The 14,769-nt window shown below is 40.0% G+C and overlaps 1 protein-coding gene across 1 annotated transcript in view; it reads right to left on the bottom strand.

Moving 5' to 3' along the window:
* Positions 1-14,769, bottom strand: part of GALNT12 (polypeptide N-acetylgalactosaminyltransferase 12) — a 49,426-nt gene that overhangs the window by 17,883 nt on the left and 16,774 nt on the right. Inside the window, exons 4-7 of the mRNA XM_074576422.1 lie at positions 11,386-11,571; positions 9,091-9,208; positions 3,739-3,915; positions 953-1,084 (exon numbers count right to left, since the gene is read on the bottom strand). Of these exons, the coding sequence (XP_074432523.1) occupies positions 953-1,084; positions 3,739-3,915; positions 9,091-9,208; positions 11,386-11,571 (613 nt within the window). The remainder of the gene's footprint in view (positions 1-952; positions 1,085-3,738; positions 3,916-9,090; positions 9,209-11,385; positions 11,572-14,769) is intronic.

The following is a 14,769-nucleotide window of genomic DNA, read 5'->3' as shown; positions in this document are numbered from 1 at the left end:
AGCGCAGATGGCAGCAAGGCAAGACTGTTGCGATACGATACGGGCCGGACGCGATGGAGCAGTGCGGGAATGCGGCTCAGCTACAGCCGCAGAGTGACCGAGTTACCAGCAAAAGTACTTCTAAGTCAACGTGGCACTGGTAATCAGGAAGGCGTTTTATACATCTTTGCCTGGCAGAAAGGTACGGTCTTGTCTTTCTAATAAGACACGCAGCAGTTATCTGCTGATTTTTCTGAGGGTATTTCGCTGCATCATCTCTGCCTTCATCCCTTCCAAATGAGATTACAGTAATGTGATATACACATGGAGTTACAGTTTATATTTTTATGAAGTAAACTGCAAATAGCACAGAAAGTTGTCAACTCTTAAAAAAGAGGAAGAGGATTCTGATATTGAACCAATGAATAATTGTTAATGAACCTCTGCCGGTCTAAAGTGACCTCCAGATTAAAAATTAGCGTGTTGGTTTTGACATAAAGAATCCCGTGTGATCTGGGAGCGCGCAGCACCAGCACTCTCTCCCATCATCAGAGTGTCATAGTTTTCATTAGATAAAAATGTGCAAATACATGTTTCAAAGCACACTCTATTTTTCAAGCTGAAAACTAAGAACTAACACACTTTGGTGCTCTCTTTGTTTTGCTATGCAGTGTTTCAAGAAATAAAAAAAAAAGTCATCCTTTGCTGCCTTTAACACTCTCAAGATGCCACCACTTGGAAGGTGTAATTCATGGCGCCAGTATCTGTTCTCCTCCCCTCTCACAGAACTCCTTCATAAACGGCAGCATCCCCTGTAATAAAGATTCTGACAGAAACCACATTTTAAAGCCTACCAATTCTAACTGAATTCTACCAAAATCCCAAACTGATTTTGGCATAAAAATACCTTCATACTGAGTTAGCAGGAGAGCTCAGAGAACCACGAGGAGGCCCCATCTCAGCAGCCACGTACCATTCCAAAGAAGCCCGGTCTGTCCTCGGGTACATGAAGCTCTGGGTACACGTTCTCTAAGAACCATTTGAAGTCCTTGCATTCCAGCTTCTCTCGAAGGAGTCTCCTTTCTGTCACATCTCCATATGGTTCCTGAAAGGAAAAAAAAATACCAAAGAAACAAAATGATTAAAAAACCCACCCCAACCAGAACAGATGCTCCCTTTTAAATTATCTGTATATGTTATTAGGAACCGTATGCTAAAGTGATGAGTAGGACTTTTAGCCAGGAAAAATCCCCATGTTTGGGTGCTGGATTTGATTTCATTATTGTTATATTTGTTAAATGTTGACAAAAAAGAATTGGAACAGTGCACGTAAAACTTTAAAATATTCCAGAAAACAGTTCGCCTGAGAAAACTCCCTAAATCTGCAAGTAAGGGAGTCCTTGAATACAGATTGCTGGGAACTGAGAAGGCGTATTGGAAAATAAAACTTCCTTTAGCTAGATAATTGAAAAGCCTCAAAAGCAGTGAATGAATCTTGAGAATTTTAAATTATCCCACCATCCATTTGCGAGTTACCTGTACAGACAGTTTTACACTTAACTGATGAAATTGGTATAATCTGCTAATGTTTCCTTTGAACTTCATAGTTTTGCGGGGTGGGGAGTATGAAATCTTAAACCTCCAGAGACAAGCTTTCATTGCAGACTTTTCCCTGTCTACAGATTGGAGCAGAGTTCACGTCTTTTCATGTTTGTCTTCAAAAATCTGTCTTTGTATTGGCTAGGGACTTCAGACAGCCAGGCATGAGCTACCGTTTGTAGCCCCCAGATTTTTACAGGTCACCTGATGCACTCCTTCATCAAACCACAAATACGCTTGCATTTCTCAAAGATGTGGAAATATCACTGAAAACAAAAAGCAGATGCAAAATAGAGGCAGAGATGCCTGCTTGAATAAACAAACAGCATGACATATTAGCTCCGAGGTCTGAACATTAATCTTGAAGCAAAACTTTACGGAAGCAAACTCTGCAGCCATAGCATCAATCATTTTTCCATTATGCTATGGAACTGAATATTTGGGTTAGATGAAGTAAAAGGGTCTGAACTCAACCGCAGCGACAAGAGGTGCAGAGAGTATTACAGAAACCAGAGTGCATTGGCAGCAGCTTCGATATGTGCAAAAAAACCAAACCTCTCGAGTCTCACCTTACATCCACTGTTTCACAATAAGCCAACAGGCACAGCTTCCGATGCTAACACACAAACATCCTTTAAAGTTGAAGTTCTGTCATCACAGACATCAGCTGCCCAGAACTTTACAAGAAAAACTGTCAGCATTTATTGCTGTTTTCTCTTTGCGTACGAAAAGCAGAACCAGCCTGGCATTGCCTGTGAGCTCCCATCTTCGGATACACAAAACCCATATTTCTCTCGAAGTCGGACTCTAATAATAAAACCTAAGTGGCTTTTATGATGTTAAAGTAAAACAATTATTACAAATGTGTAGACTATAATAATCTAATTACCCAGTTTAATCCAAAGGAACACGAGATGGAAGCTAACCAAATTCAGCTTCCCCAGTGTCCTCCCGCATATCTTTTAAAAGCGTTAACGGTTTCAAGAGCGCTTTTTCTCCCAGCATGTCTACTGGGGTAGGCCACTCAAATGTGCGGGGAGGTCCCTGTCACCCTGCCTGGTCCCTAAGCTCTGGTCTGGTGTAGCCGGAGGTAGGTGCCCAGGAACCCACCTCAGGGCAGATCCCTCCATGCACAAAACCAGAAAGCCCCCACTCAGAAAACTTTCCATGCAAAGATTAAGCACCTCCAGAAACAAGCAACAGCAGAGAGCGATTTCTTCTCGGCCTGAATTTTGGACTTTGTGCCAGACGTTCACGTAAGTCATTTCTAGACATTGGGAGGATATTTCAGTGTTATTGTCTTCCAGTCTACAGGCCCCTCACGATAAATATATCCAAGCTATGAATTTGCACACCGCTTTGCTGTTCTGACCTACTCAACTTTCACAGTATTTATCTCCTGAAAAGTCTTGCAAACAAATGATCTTGTATTTTCTTCCTCACAGAAAATACAATTATTAACATTTTTTTTAAAAAAACAAACACCCAGAACTGATACTTCAAACCTTTTATTAGGAACATTTTCACCTGAGTTCCCAGAACTGATTTTAATTAATTTAATCTTTGCAATATTGATTTTGTTTTGTTGGTTTTTTGGTTTGTGGGTTTTTTGGTTGGTTTTTTTTTTTTTTTAGTCAGATATTGTGTAGCAGTAAATCAGACAGAAAAATCCATTTTGTCTTACATCAGTCCAACATTTTACAATTATCACAAGACAGGTAATTTTGCTAAATATTATTACCATGTTGTTCACTTAAAGATCTACTGTCCATTGAACCTTGTTGATTAACATTCACTAATTGTGTGTCTCTTCTGTAATTCTTTATTGATAAAATCCTGTATCAGCTGTTTCACAGAAGCATAAATTTCAGACTGAAGAGCTCCTCCTTAGTTGGGTTACCTTGCTTAACTTCATTCTTTCATTTATTCATTCATTCATTTAATATTGACACAAATGTGGCCTTCTTTAGTCTTACAGAATTTCTGATTTTTTCCAAGGAATTAAAAATTAACTGTATATACACTTATTCTATGTTTGGGAAAAAGTTTCAGAAGTAAGAAACATAAAAAGCACTTCATGTTAAATATTAGCGAAATTAATAGTTATTTCATTGAAAACAAAGTCTATTGAAATTCCCAGAACAATGGACTTGAACTTACCAGGCGAGCGTGGGGGTTTCGGTGATAATAAAGTTCTTTATATTCATCCATCCACACTTCAGCTGCACGCACGCTATTTGCCAAAGCTTTGGACCGTGAGTATGGAGCTTGTTTGGGGAAAACGTGACCAACATGTGAGCATGGGTGGATCTCAAGACTTCCTCCACACTGCCATATCTGAACAAAGAATTGACATTGCGCATCATTAATTGGAGTCTTTGCCAGCAGGAAACAGTAACAGTAAGTCTTTGCAAGCATAATACCTTCTCAAGAACATCACAGCATACTATAAGCAACACATACAATAATTGTGTGTCTCATTTGATGAGATTAAACGACATCCTTGTGAACTGAGAGCAAATCATTGGGAGCAACAATGAGATAACCCCATCTCTGGTTTTACGTGGTGTGCAATTATCCCTTTCTTAGCTTTACTTTCTCTGAAGGCATGATAAGAAATGGTCCACGATATTTCTGCAGGTCCCACTATGGCCAACAATTGAAGTTATATATGCATTATTAACAAAACAGCCATGTTTCTAGTCCAAATTAGCCATATGAATAGCCTACTCAAAGAAACCAATGACTGATTTCTTACCAGAAACTTACTCTTGCATTCTACAGGAAAGTTGACTTGACAAACCATATAAGCTCATCACACTACTGGAGAAGAGTAAATTGCGTTTCCATTTCTATATTCACCATTTCAGAAGAGAGGTATGGGTGCCCAGTCATAAATTATAGCTAACCTTTTTCATTGGAAAGCTGGGAAAAGAACCCAAGACCCAACGCATGAAAAGAAAAAGCAAAGTAATTCTGACCCATAGTGGTCCAGCCAAGATTAGTGAAACAGCCTCTCCTCTCTAAAACAATATTCCTACTGTCAAGGAAAGTACTGAACCTGAATGTGGAATTGGCAGAACTCACTCTGCCTCCATCCTTGTGCCTCTGTCTCTCCAAGTCTGGAAATACACGACCCTGGAGACCAAGCCCATAAATGACTGCCAAGCAGGGACACTAGTCTCAGAACTCTGTGGAAATTTTTGCCATTATTCTCAGCTCCCCTGAAAACCGTGGTCTTTTGGCAGCCTCACCCACACAGCCCCTGACCTCAAGTGTGATGTAATGAAAGGAAAGCATGGCTAGATACTATCCATTTAACACTAGGTACACTGTGGCAAACAACCCGTTTCTGACAGGTGCCTGAAACAAGGTTTCTGAAATTGGCACATGGGAGAAAAGGCAGCACACCTTGCTGCACTTAACAGACTTGAGGTTGTCACCAAAGGCTCCACTAGACCTTCTGTGGAAGTTTTTTTTGAGAACTGGCACTCCAGTGAGATAGTTTTCCTTGTGTGTTCAACTGTGCGTACTTGGCAGCTCACCTTTCCTTTGTAGATGGAGGACAAGGGAAATTAGCTGAGACGTGTTTAAGGGGTAGAGAGGTTTGTTCCCTGACAACCTTCTTGTATAGCACATACATTTTAATTACACGTCACTCAAATTAACACAGCAGGAGTGAAAGCTATGAGGCAGCAAATCATACCAATTACAACAGATCAGCGATGGGACTTTTCCCATCTCTCTCCCTGGGACTTCTAGGGATCTAGAAAGTCACTTCTGATGAAGGCTTTCAGCATACACAAGATGGACGTTGTCTTCAGACTAATTTTAAGTTACTGATGATTTCTCTCAAATATCTTAATTTAGAAATCAGTGAGTGTTGTCTCTGTTGATTTGGTTTTGGATAATGACATCAGATCTTCACATGTGGTGCAATACTGTGCTTAATAACGAAGTTGTAAGCACTCTAACACATGTGTTCACTTTAAAAAACAAACGGTTCCCTTAAAGGTATAGACAATTTGTTATTCTACTATAGGGACCACCAGATAATCTTCACTTCCTGGATTTAAAATTTTAATTTCTTGGTTTTCATGAGAGGTTTCTTTCTTCTTTTTTGTCGCTTTTTAGGGAAGCGGTATATTTGTCATGTGAATAGAAAGATGATTAAATGAATTATACAAGAAAGCTAGAATTCTGTACTGATCTTTTAAACAATTTGCATATTTTCACATCGAAGTTACACTATTGCCATTTTGAAAGCTGCTAAGACACCAGCTATCCACTTTCACTTTAAGATCTCCCCTTTTGAGATTTGTTTCAAAACAATAGCCTTCTTACATTGTTATTTCTATATCCCAGATTACTTTTCTAAAGTTGAAATTTATCACACAAGATTTGTTCGTCAGCAAATATTAAGCGACATTAAATTTCTTAAAAGTTTAACAATGTCCGTATTTGTTATATTCCACACACGCATTTTTTAATTGATCATTGTTTTGATCAGTCTGTTTTTAAACAAGATATGAGGAACAGACCACAAAGATTACTGAAGTAAAAATGTACAGTTAAGAGGAAGCACATTCTGCTACTCTTTTGTCATAAAGTCAGATTTAAATGGACTAAAACAGACCAACCATATCTCTGTTAAATTGCTGCCAAAAAGAGAATTCCACAACAGCTAGTTTTTTCAATAATTAAAATTACTAATTTCTCTAAAAGATAACTGTAGGTTGCTAAGGAATGCTCATTAACTTCTGCTTCCTTTATTAAAACAGTTCAAAACTACTCTTGTCTTCCTCTGTTATGAAAAAATTAAGTATATTTCAGCTAAGCAATGCCTCAAAGGGCTTATTTATTTTTTGGAATGGAAAACACATTTCGACCTCCACCTAAAATCGGGTACAAACGAAGAGCAAGGAAAAGAGAGAGAAAGCAAGAAATTCGCTAGAGAAACCAAAGTCGACTACTAAATGCTAAACAAGTGACGCTGGAGAATGTTGTACCCTAAAACTATTTGCACCTCCTTTAACACGGAAGTATGTTAGATTTCATGTATATATTGCATGCTCACGTGCATGCAAATATGTTTTTTTACTAGGTCTGGCTATCTCGCAGTTCATTATAAAAATGTACTTTTTTCCTTCAGCAGAAAAAGAGAACAAGGTGACATTCACTTTTACTTTCGCTTTCATCTTGGTGCATGCAGACTATTGATATTTTTTCTTTTCTTTTCAGACACAGATGGTGGCATTATGAAACGCTCCAGTAAAAGTACAGATGTCACCTTGGCATCCTCATCCCTGCCAGGGTCCTTGGACAACTGACCTAATCACTGGGTCAATGAACAAACGCTAAATAAGAAAAGGTCTATAAGCTCTACCACCTCCATTCTAACATTTTAGGATTCTCTGGAAGAAATAAAAAAAAAAATAGAAAAAAGAGAATGCTACCTCCTGAACAAACTGCAGAAAATACTCTGTTCCTGCCCCTCTCTCTGCTGCAGTTTTGCTTGTGGCTAAGCCCCCCTGAGCGGGGCTCGTGCTGGATCTGCTGGGAGTTGGGTGGGCAGAGGAACCTCCCCAGCGGAGTGAACCCATCCTGGCTGCTCCCACCGCAAGACAGATTTCCAGATCCGGACAGCAAGAAGCCATACAAAAACATCAGAAATGAGAAGACGGTGATCTCAGAAATGAGAAGAAGGTGATCGCAGGCATATCATCCAGCCCCATGGGCAATGAAATTTCTATCCAAAGAAATGACTTAGCAATAAATAATTTTCCCTTTTGCACAGCATCTCTCATGCCATGATGGTGGGTTGAAAGGACAGACCGCAGGCGGATCAAGCAGTGGTCCCCAGAAACAAACTTACATTGCAGTGCCACTAGCAGAACCAAGAGCAGAGAGTGGGGAAAAGAGCTGCCACCAGGTTCCCCTCACTCCATGCGCAGGAGAGGGAAGATTAAAGGGTGTGTTTTGCATCCCTGAGAAAGAGGAGTTTCAATGCCCACTAATGGCCCACGAAGTGAAATTTTATCCAGCCAAATAGCATTAAGCAATTTGAAATCAAGGCACATTGACTCGATCCTGCATTCAGCACGCAGCCGCTATCTCTCTTAGTCATCATGCTTTTAGCCGAAGCTTTGTCCCTGTTGCACCTCTCAAAACCATAGAGAATTTCTTCCGTTTAGAATAATCGAAGTACGAGAAAGAGGAGGCTTGAGGACAAGTCCTTTCATGTCATCAGGAGAGAGTGGCATTTTCAGAGATGAGAAGAACAATGAATTAATTTACAGTGTTTTTCAGTATCCCTGCTCCTAATTTTCAGGTCTAGCAGGTCTGGAAGCCACCGAGACAACAGAATTAACACTGATTTATTCCACTTGACCTTCTTCAGCACCGTGGGCAGCCAGAAGAACACGGTTAAGCAACATCATAGCGCTCTGCTCTCTTCCACAAAAACCCTCACGGCAGGAAGCACGAGTACAAGGGCTTGAAATCAAACAGAGGAAAGCATGTTGTGCACAATTTGGATCCAAGTGCCTAGATCCTGCTGGCAACCTGCACTAGGAAAATTAACACGTCCTGGCATATTCGCTGGCCATTGCACAGTCCACCCTGCAAAAATGCTGGCCTCCCAGAAGAGAGCTACTGGATCTACACATAGAAATGCAAATGTGACCATAAAGCATACCTGATGATGAGCAGAAAACAAGGAAAATTCAGGATACTAAGTTGTGAACTCCCTGCAAGCCAAAAACATCCCTGCAGTGTATCTCTTACATCACCACTGGATTGCTAAAGGTGATACAGGGCAAGCCAGAGGCAGCCAGCGCTCAGTGGGAATCAGCAGCAGCAGAGGTCATGGCAGAGTTGAGGAGGACAAGACTGTTTTGCTCATCAGCCTGGACTGACTTGTATCTCCTCTCTCTTCCCCTACCATAAATCCTTTTCATTCCAGCTATCTGCCTCACACCTGAGCACTGGTCCATACAGCTCTACGGTTCCTGGAGATTTTCCCCATCACCTTTTACAACCTTCACACAAACTTTTCCTGAAGTGAAACAGAATAAAGTCTTAAAGAAGTGCAGGGGTTGGACTGTCCCGCCCCACTGGTAATTGCCACCAGCTGCCTCCTGCACACTCCATCAACCACGGTGAGAGCTCCAGTCACATTACAGAATTACAAATGTTTCTTTCCAACGATCCTCTTCAAGGCACCGAATGTAAACTTCATCCGCTAATACCACACCACTACTTACATTTTATACTGGCATTCAAAACAAAGACATGTTTTTAAAAACCGTTTTAAAATGGCTATTCAGAAGGAAAGTACAGCAGTAACAAAGTGTGAGAACAAGGAAAAGAGATTGATATAAACATCTCCCAAAATATTCTCTTAATGCTCGCTTGCATTACAGATACCTCATTAAGTAAAAGGGTGTGAAGAAAGAAATGAGACACTTGTTTTTATTCTCAGGAAAAAAACCTTTTAATTGAGCCACTTACCCTAAATGAGAATTCAAGGTTTTCTCCTCCCCAGACTTCCATTCCTGTGTCATAAGAACCAAGGTAATCAAAATACTTCTTGCTCACAGAAAACAGTCCACCTGCCATGGTCGGAGACCTAAAAAAGAGAATAGTAACTCTAAACTGAATAGAAAGCAAAAAAAAAAAAGATATAAACTAATGAACCAATGCAACAGATAAAAAATACAGTATATTTTAATTTTCCATTTTCTCAGTCTTTTCTGGATACAAAGTAACAGTCAGCCATTGATCAGTTATCATCAGGCCATTTAAATTTAATTTTGTAGAAAACGGTATCTGAAACAAGCTCCAGAATGTATTAAAAATAAAAATAATGATGAAATCAGAGAAGATAAACATTGTGTTAATATAAATTTTTGCAATCACAGTGCCTTTGTGAGCAACAATAAGTGACTAGTCTCTTACCTCCACACATAGTAGAACATAAGGTTTTTTATGGCAGAATAATATTAGCTCTGAAATTGTAAGTGCAGTATCCTTATATGCTTTACTTCAGTAATAAATAAACAAATGTTTGTGCTTCAGTAATTAATAAAAATATTCCTGATCCCATTAATATCAAGTGGAAAAAACTCTCAGACATCAATTGAGCAGAATTAATATAGCCCCTAAAGAGATTTATTTTTTTTTTCTTTCTAAGAAGATTTGCCCTACTGTATTTTTTTAAAATTTTTTTACTAAGTTCAGGGGAAAAAAAAGTAAAAAAATCTGGGGTCAAGACCAGATCCTCGTTGAAGACTACAAGACCCAGAGCAACAGCACACTTAAGGGATGTACTTCCAGTAGGGTAGCGTGTGCACACATATATGAACTTGTATTCGTTCAATAATGTTCTTAGTTGTTTACAGTCTTAGAAAAAGACCCTCTTTAAAGTGCCAAGCATATAATACTGGTTGGAACTAAATTCAGCTGCCACTTCATGAATTTTACTGAATTGCTGTTGAGGTAAATACTAACAAATGCTAGGTGCAGTGATCAGTTACTCTTAGTCTGTCAAAACTAATTTTACCAGACATCTTTTTGAAGCAACACTGTCTTACGCTGTCACATGTTGTTTCAAAGGATGGAATGAGACAAAGTGAGATGGAAGAAAAAAACCACAAAACTAAACCAAACTCCATAAGCAGTCAAGCTCTTTTGTCTCACTCCAGATCTCGTCTTTCCAAATACAGCTGTCGGTGACACCACTCTCAGCACCGCTGCTTTCTCCAGACACTGGCCGAGCTCACAGTCCTCGGGCTACTGTGAAGCTTTATCCCTCATCATTTTCCCCTTGGCATGCCAAAGACAATTCTTCTTGTCGTGGAGAAGAAAAGCATCATATTTAAACTAAAGGTTTTAAAAATATTTACTCTATTTTGAAACTTTTTTTTTTTTTAAGGAGGATGTGGACTAATATATGCTGAGAAGGACTAAGTTCCTGCCTCACTTTTCCCATTTAAAAAAAATAATAACATTTTCTCTCAGTTGAGGATAAGTTCATTAATATTTGTGAAGTACTGGGTATTATTATCATGATAAGCGACCTAGAAAAGACTGAGAAAAATTAATCATTCTGTATTTTCTGTAGTCCATAAGATAACAGACTATAAATAAAAGCAAGAACTAATAAAATTGTGATGTTAAAAATGCCACAGAGTTGCTCCATTTCTTACAATACACTGCTGAAATACAGCAACTTCCAAGTCGAACATAGCATATATTCACAGAAATTATGGTGGGTAAAGCTGTATCATTTCTTCCGAATAAAGAACCGGCACACTGTGGTGAAAACATCACAGGGAACCACCTTTATTGTCACAGTGCAGATGAAGTCTTCAAAAGTACTTTTGCCGTCTTACTGGCTGATGATTTTTTTTTCCCCTTTTTCATCATTGACCATGATACTTTTTTTTTTTTTTACAACGTGGATCTATTCGCTTTTCACAGAGGACGTCCTTCAGTATTAGTTACCACTCAGAACCTTTCCATGTTCTGATAAGCGTCTGTGGGAGTTTGCCTGCAGAAGTCAAGAGACTACTTGTGCAATAAGGATTCCATATGGAAGATTACACGGGAATTTCAGCTTTTAGAGCAACATTTTTCCAGGTGCACGGTGAGCAGAAGCTGCTTTGGAAAAAGAGGGGAACTAAGCAAAATATGTAATTTTTAGTAATATGCGCATTTCTCAGATATTTTTCAGACCCTGGCATTTCAAAGTGAAATCAAAAACATTTGTAACATTCAGAGCTTCATAAGAGTGTAAAAATTAACCTGATCACGTCGGTCTTGGACTTCCTCCGTTTTTGTTCTCTTTCAGGAATCGTATGCCAAGTGAAGACCAGCCTCCAGTCAAATCCACCGATCTGTGGCTCGCCGGCATTTCCCAAGTACTCAAATGTATTCCAGTCAATAACATCGATAACAGGGCAGACGACAGCTGATTCTTCTTCTGCAATCCTAGTATGTTTTTAAAAGAAGAGGGTGACCCCCATTAGAAACTTCTCTCAAAAACTAGAGCTGTCAAGAATAGAGAACCCTTACAGCTACCAAACATGAAGTTTAGCTCTTTTTCAATTCATGCTGTAATACAAGAAAATAACGGCTACAAGGATAACAACCAATTTCTTGCTGGGGATGCATCAGGAGGATGCATCAGGATGGACTCGGCTGTAGGCACCAGGCAAGCATCAATCTTCCTGGACAGCAGAAGTGAGGTTACGCCAGATGGCTTGAGATAACACCCGGAGCATCTGGCTTGGCTGCCACAGCCAGCACCACGTTCTCAACAAAAATGTCTATTTTGTTTTGTACAGGTAACTGCCTTAAGATATTAAAAGAGCAGCACAATTGCATAGTTCTGCAAAGATGAATAACAAATAGGCTAGCTTCTTCGCCCTTAAAGTCACGGTTGTTCTTGTAACTGTGATCATCTGCAAAACCTTATAACAAGCACTACAACAGCAACTCAAAAAGAAGCCATGAGCTTAAACAAAACAACCGTGCGACGTCATCGGTATTAGATGTCCACCAGTGAAACATACATGACGAAGGCCTCCAGAAACCCTAGCAACACAGGAGATAAAAAGGAGAAGCAAGATAGTATGGCAGCATGACATACCTATCAGCAAGGCTGATCTAAAGATAGTTAAGATCTTAATCATACTAAGAATACATCAGAGCTGACGACATTTCTTGCAGGTCTACTTCTGTAAGGAGATAAACCCTTTCCTCCCATTTCTCAATACCATGTAGAGTTTTCTGGATTCCTTTCCAAAAGCATTTGCCCTTATGAGAGGCAATGGGATCCTTTGCCTTCACCTCAACTTATGGAAAGGTCTCTCTCGGTACTAGGGGAGATCAACTTCAAGTGCGCAAGTTCAAGCTAAGGTCTTTCTCCTAAATAACTCTTTAGCAATCTTCTCTACACTGTAGACATCTCCTGTTAGTTCACCGAAACCAAGTGACTTGTTTGACTTCAAGATGCTGGTACTTGCTTTAGCCTTGCATCTTCTGATTTGCACATTCCAGAGGAGAAGGAAAACTGAACTTGCTACGTTGCCAAACAAGGAAGAGATGTGATGTACCCGTCATTCAGGGGGAGCTAGTCCCTCATGGGATTATTAAGCTTAAAACCTGCTGGCTGACCAAGGGGCTCTGGCTCTGAAATTAGAGCAGCTTCTGGTGGGTAAATGCAGCAGAACAGCAGCACTTCCAAAGAAGTATTGTCTGAGCTGAGAAAGACTGCCTTAAGTATGAAATGGTCTCTTGTTGCTGGAGGGAAGAAAAAACACAGCTGTTTTCTTCTTTATGATCTCCCATTGAAATCCTGTTTGGTTGGGCTTATGCAAATATTGCTATCTCCTGTCTCACTTGCATAAAACTTACATACAAAGCAATGAGAATGATACACACACAGAGCAATAAAAATCCCAATAAGATGTAAAAATTCTTTGTTGCTCCTACAAAGGAAAAGGAGTAAGAATTAGGTAGCTGGCATGTGATTTCAGTTACGAAAGGAATCAGGTAAGTGAAAAGCCATCACCTTTTCCGTAAGTTAAGAATTAACCAGATGGTACAATGCGCAGGCAGCTTACAAATACAACTATGTTTGCACTGCAAAATGCTAACACTGCTGTATTGCTCCCATACGCTGGGGTCAGATATGCCCTTAGAGATGAGGTCTGCATCTGCAGCAAGAAGGGCAAAAATTCCAAGACACGTCCAGGGCTAACTTCTTACAGGTGGTTATTTACTACACTTAAAATTATCCCAATCCTTCCTCAAGATTGCCATCTAGTGGTTTGCTAAAGAAGTGAAGAAATTAGAGAATCATCTACAGAGTTACGTACTGTTTTTTCAGAGGACAGTCATTAAAACTATGCTTATTCTTTGATTTTTACCCCTTTTCCTTTCTTCACATTATCTATAATGTTCAAAGTTAACCCACAGTTAATGGGAAGATGCTCAATGTGAAATTTAGCAATAAGTTAAATATGACAATTTTAAGGAAAAAGAAAATTAAAATATTATTCCAGATACAGTTTCAAATGGACATGGGGAGTTTGAGAACGCACGCTCCACTAGGAATCAGGAAGACCTGCACACCTCAAGATAGAATGTGCTTTTTGAAGTCTCTCTCCAGTCTGCATAGGGCTGTTTTTTCTGGTCCTTCTCCGAAGTCTACAGTAGCTGGTGGGAATCTTTATAGGATGCAAATCAAAACCATTGACCTTGAGGAAAGGATACTTTTTAAATTATGTTTTAAAGAGAGCTGGTTTTCTATACACAATATCTAGGAGGTCTGATTCAGATACTCTATCTATCAGTACCTGCTAATGGCATCCAAGGGGATAAAGACGTAAGCTGTCAGCAACAGGGGCAAAAGCAATACACCCTCACGCACCTGATGTGGGGGCGGCAGGGGGCTGCGGTGAGATGTACCAGTGGCTGAACCGATAGTGGGAAAACTGCATATATGGCTGCTGACTACGCGTGGGCGAGGCTTCAAGATCATCATAAATATTCTAAGTTGTAATAGAGAGGTAGTATTTTGGTTCTTAGGGGGTTTTGTTGTTTTTTTCTTTTTTCTTCGTTTTTTAGGGTTTTTTGTAATTAATGCAAGTTTTCTGAACTGCTTGACAGATCTGCAGTACAGATGAAAAACTACATAGCTGTTAAGTACACTGTCCCAGGACAGATGGCTTCCAAGTAAAAGCCAGTGTTGACTTAACTCCTCCCTTATCCTACCCCATGATGCTTTGTATCAGAACCAGTCTGGAAAGACGGATTCGCTCAGGACTAGGAAGATGGAGTTTATTGACTTATATTACAATCTGCTTATGTGCACGTCGCCCTGCAACAGGGGATGTCTCAGGGCACGCATCTTCCCAGACCTTCTTCTCACCCACCACCCAGGCCGACAGAAGTAGCCACCTTTCCCAAGGTAGTTTTGAAGCTGGGGGAGGATTCCTTTTCTTGGAAATAAAATTTCCCCTTCTCTGAAGAATGACAGCAGCCTGGTCCTCAGGAGCAAACAAACAAAACAAAAAAAAAAACCACCTCCTGATCTTCCACACTTCCATTTGCTACCCCACCACCAGGAGACAAACCCTTGGCAGTGCCTCAGGGACCAGGCTGCAGTAACCTTCGGTAAAC

Source organism: Larus michahellis, chromosome 2, assembly GCF_964199755.1.
Source record: "Larus michahellis chromosome 2, bLarMic1.1, whole genome shotgun sequence".
In the NCBI taxonomy this organism is placed as follows: domain Eukaryota; kingdom Metazoa; phylum Chordata; class Aves; order Charadriiformes; family Laridae; genus Larus; species Larus michahellis.
Note: the sequence above shows the minus strand (reverse complement) of the source record. Positions and strands in the feature narration are given on the sequence as shown.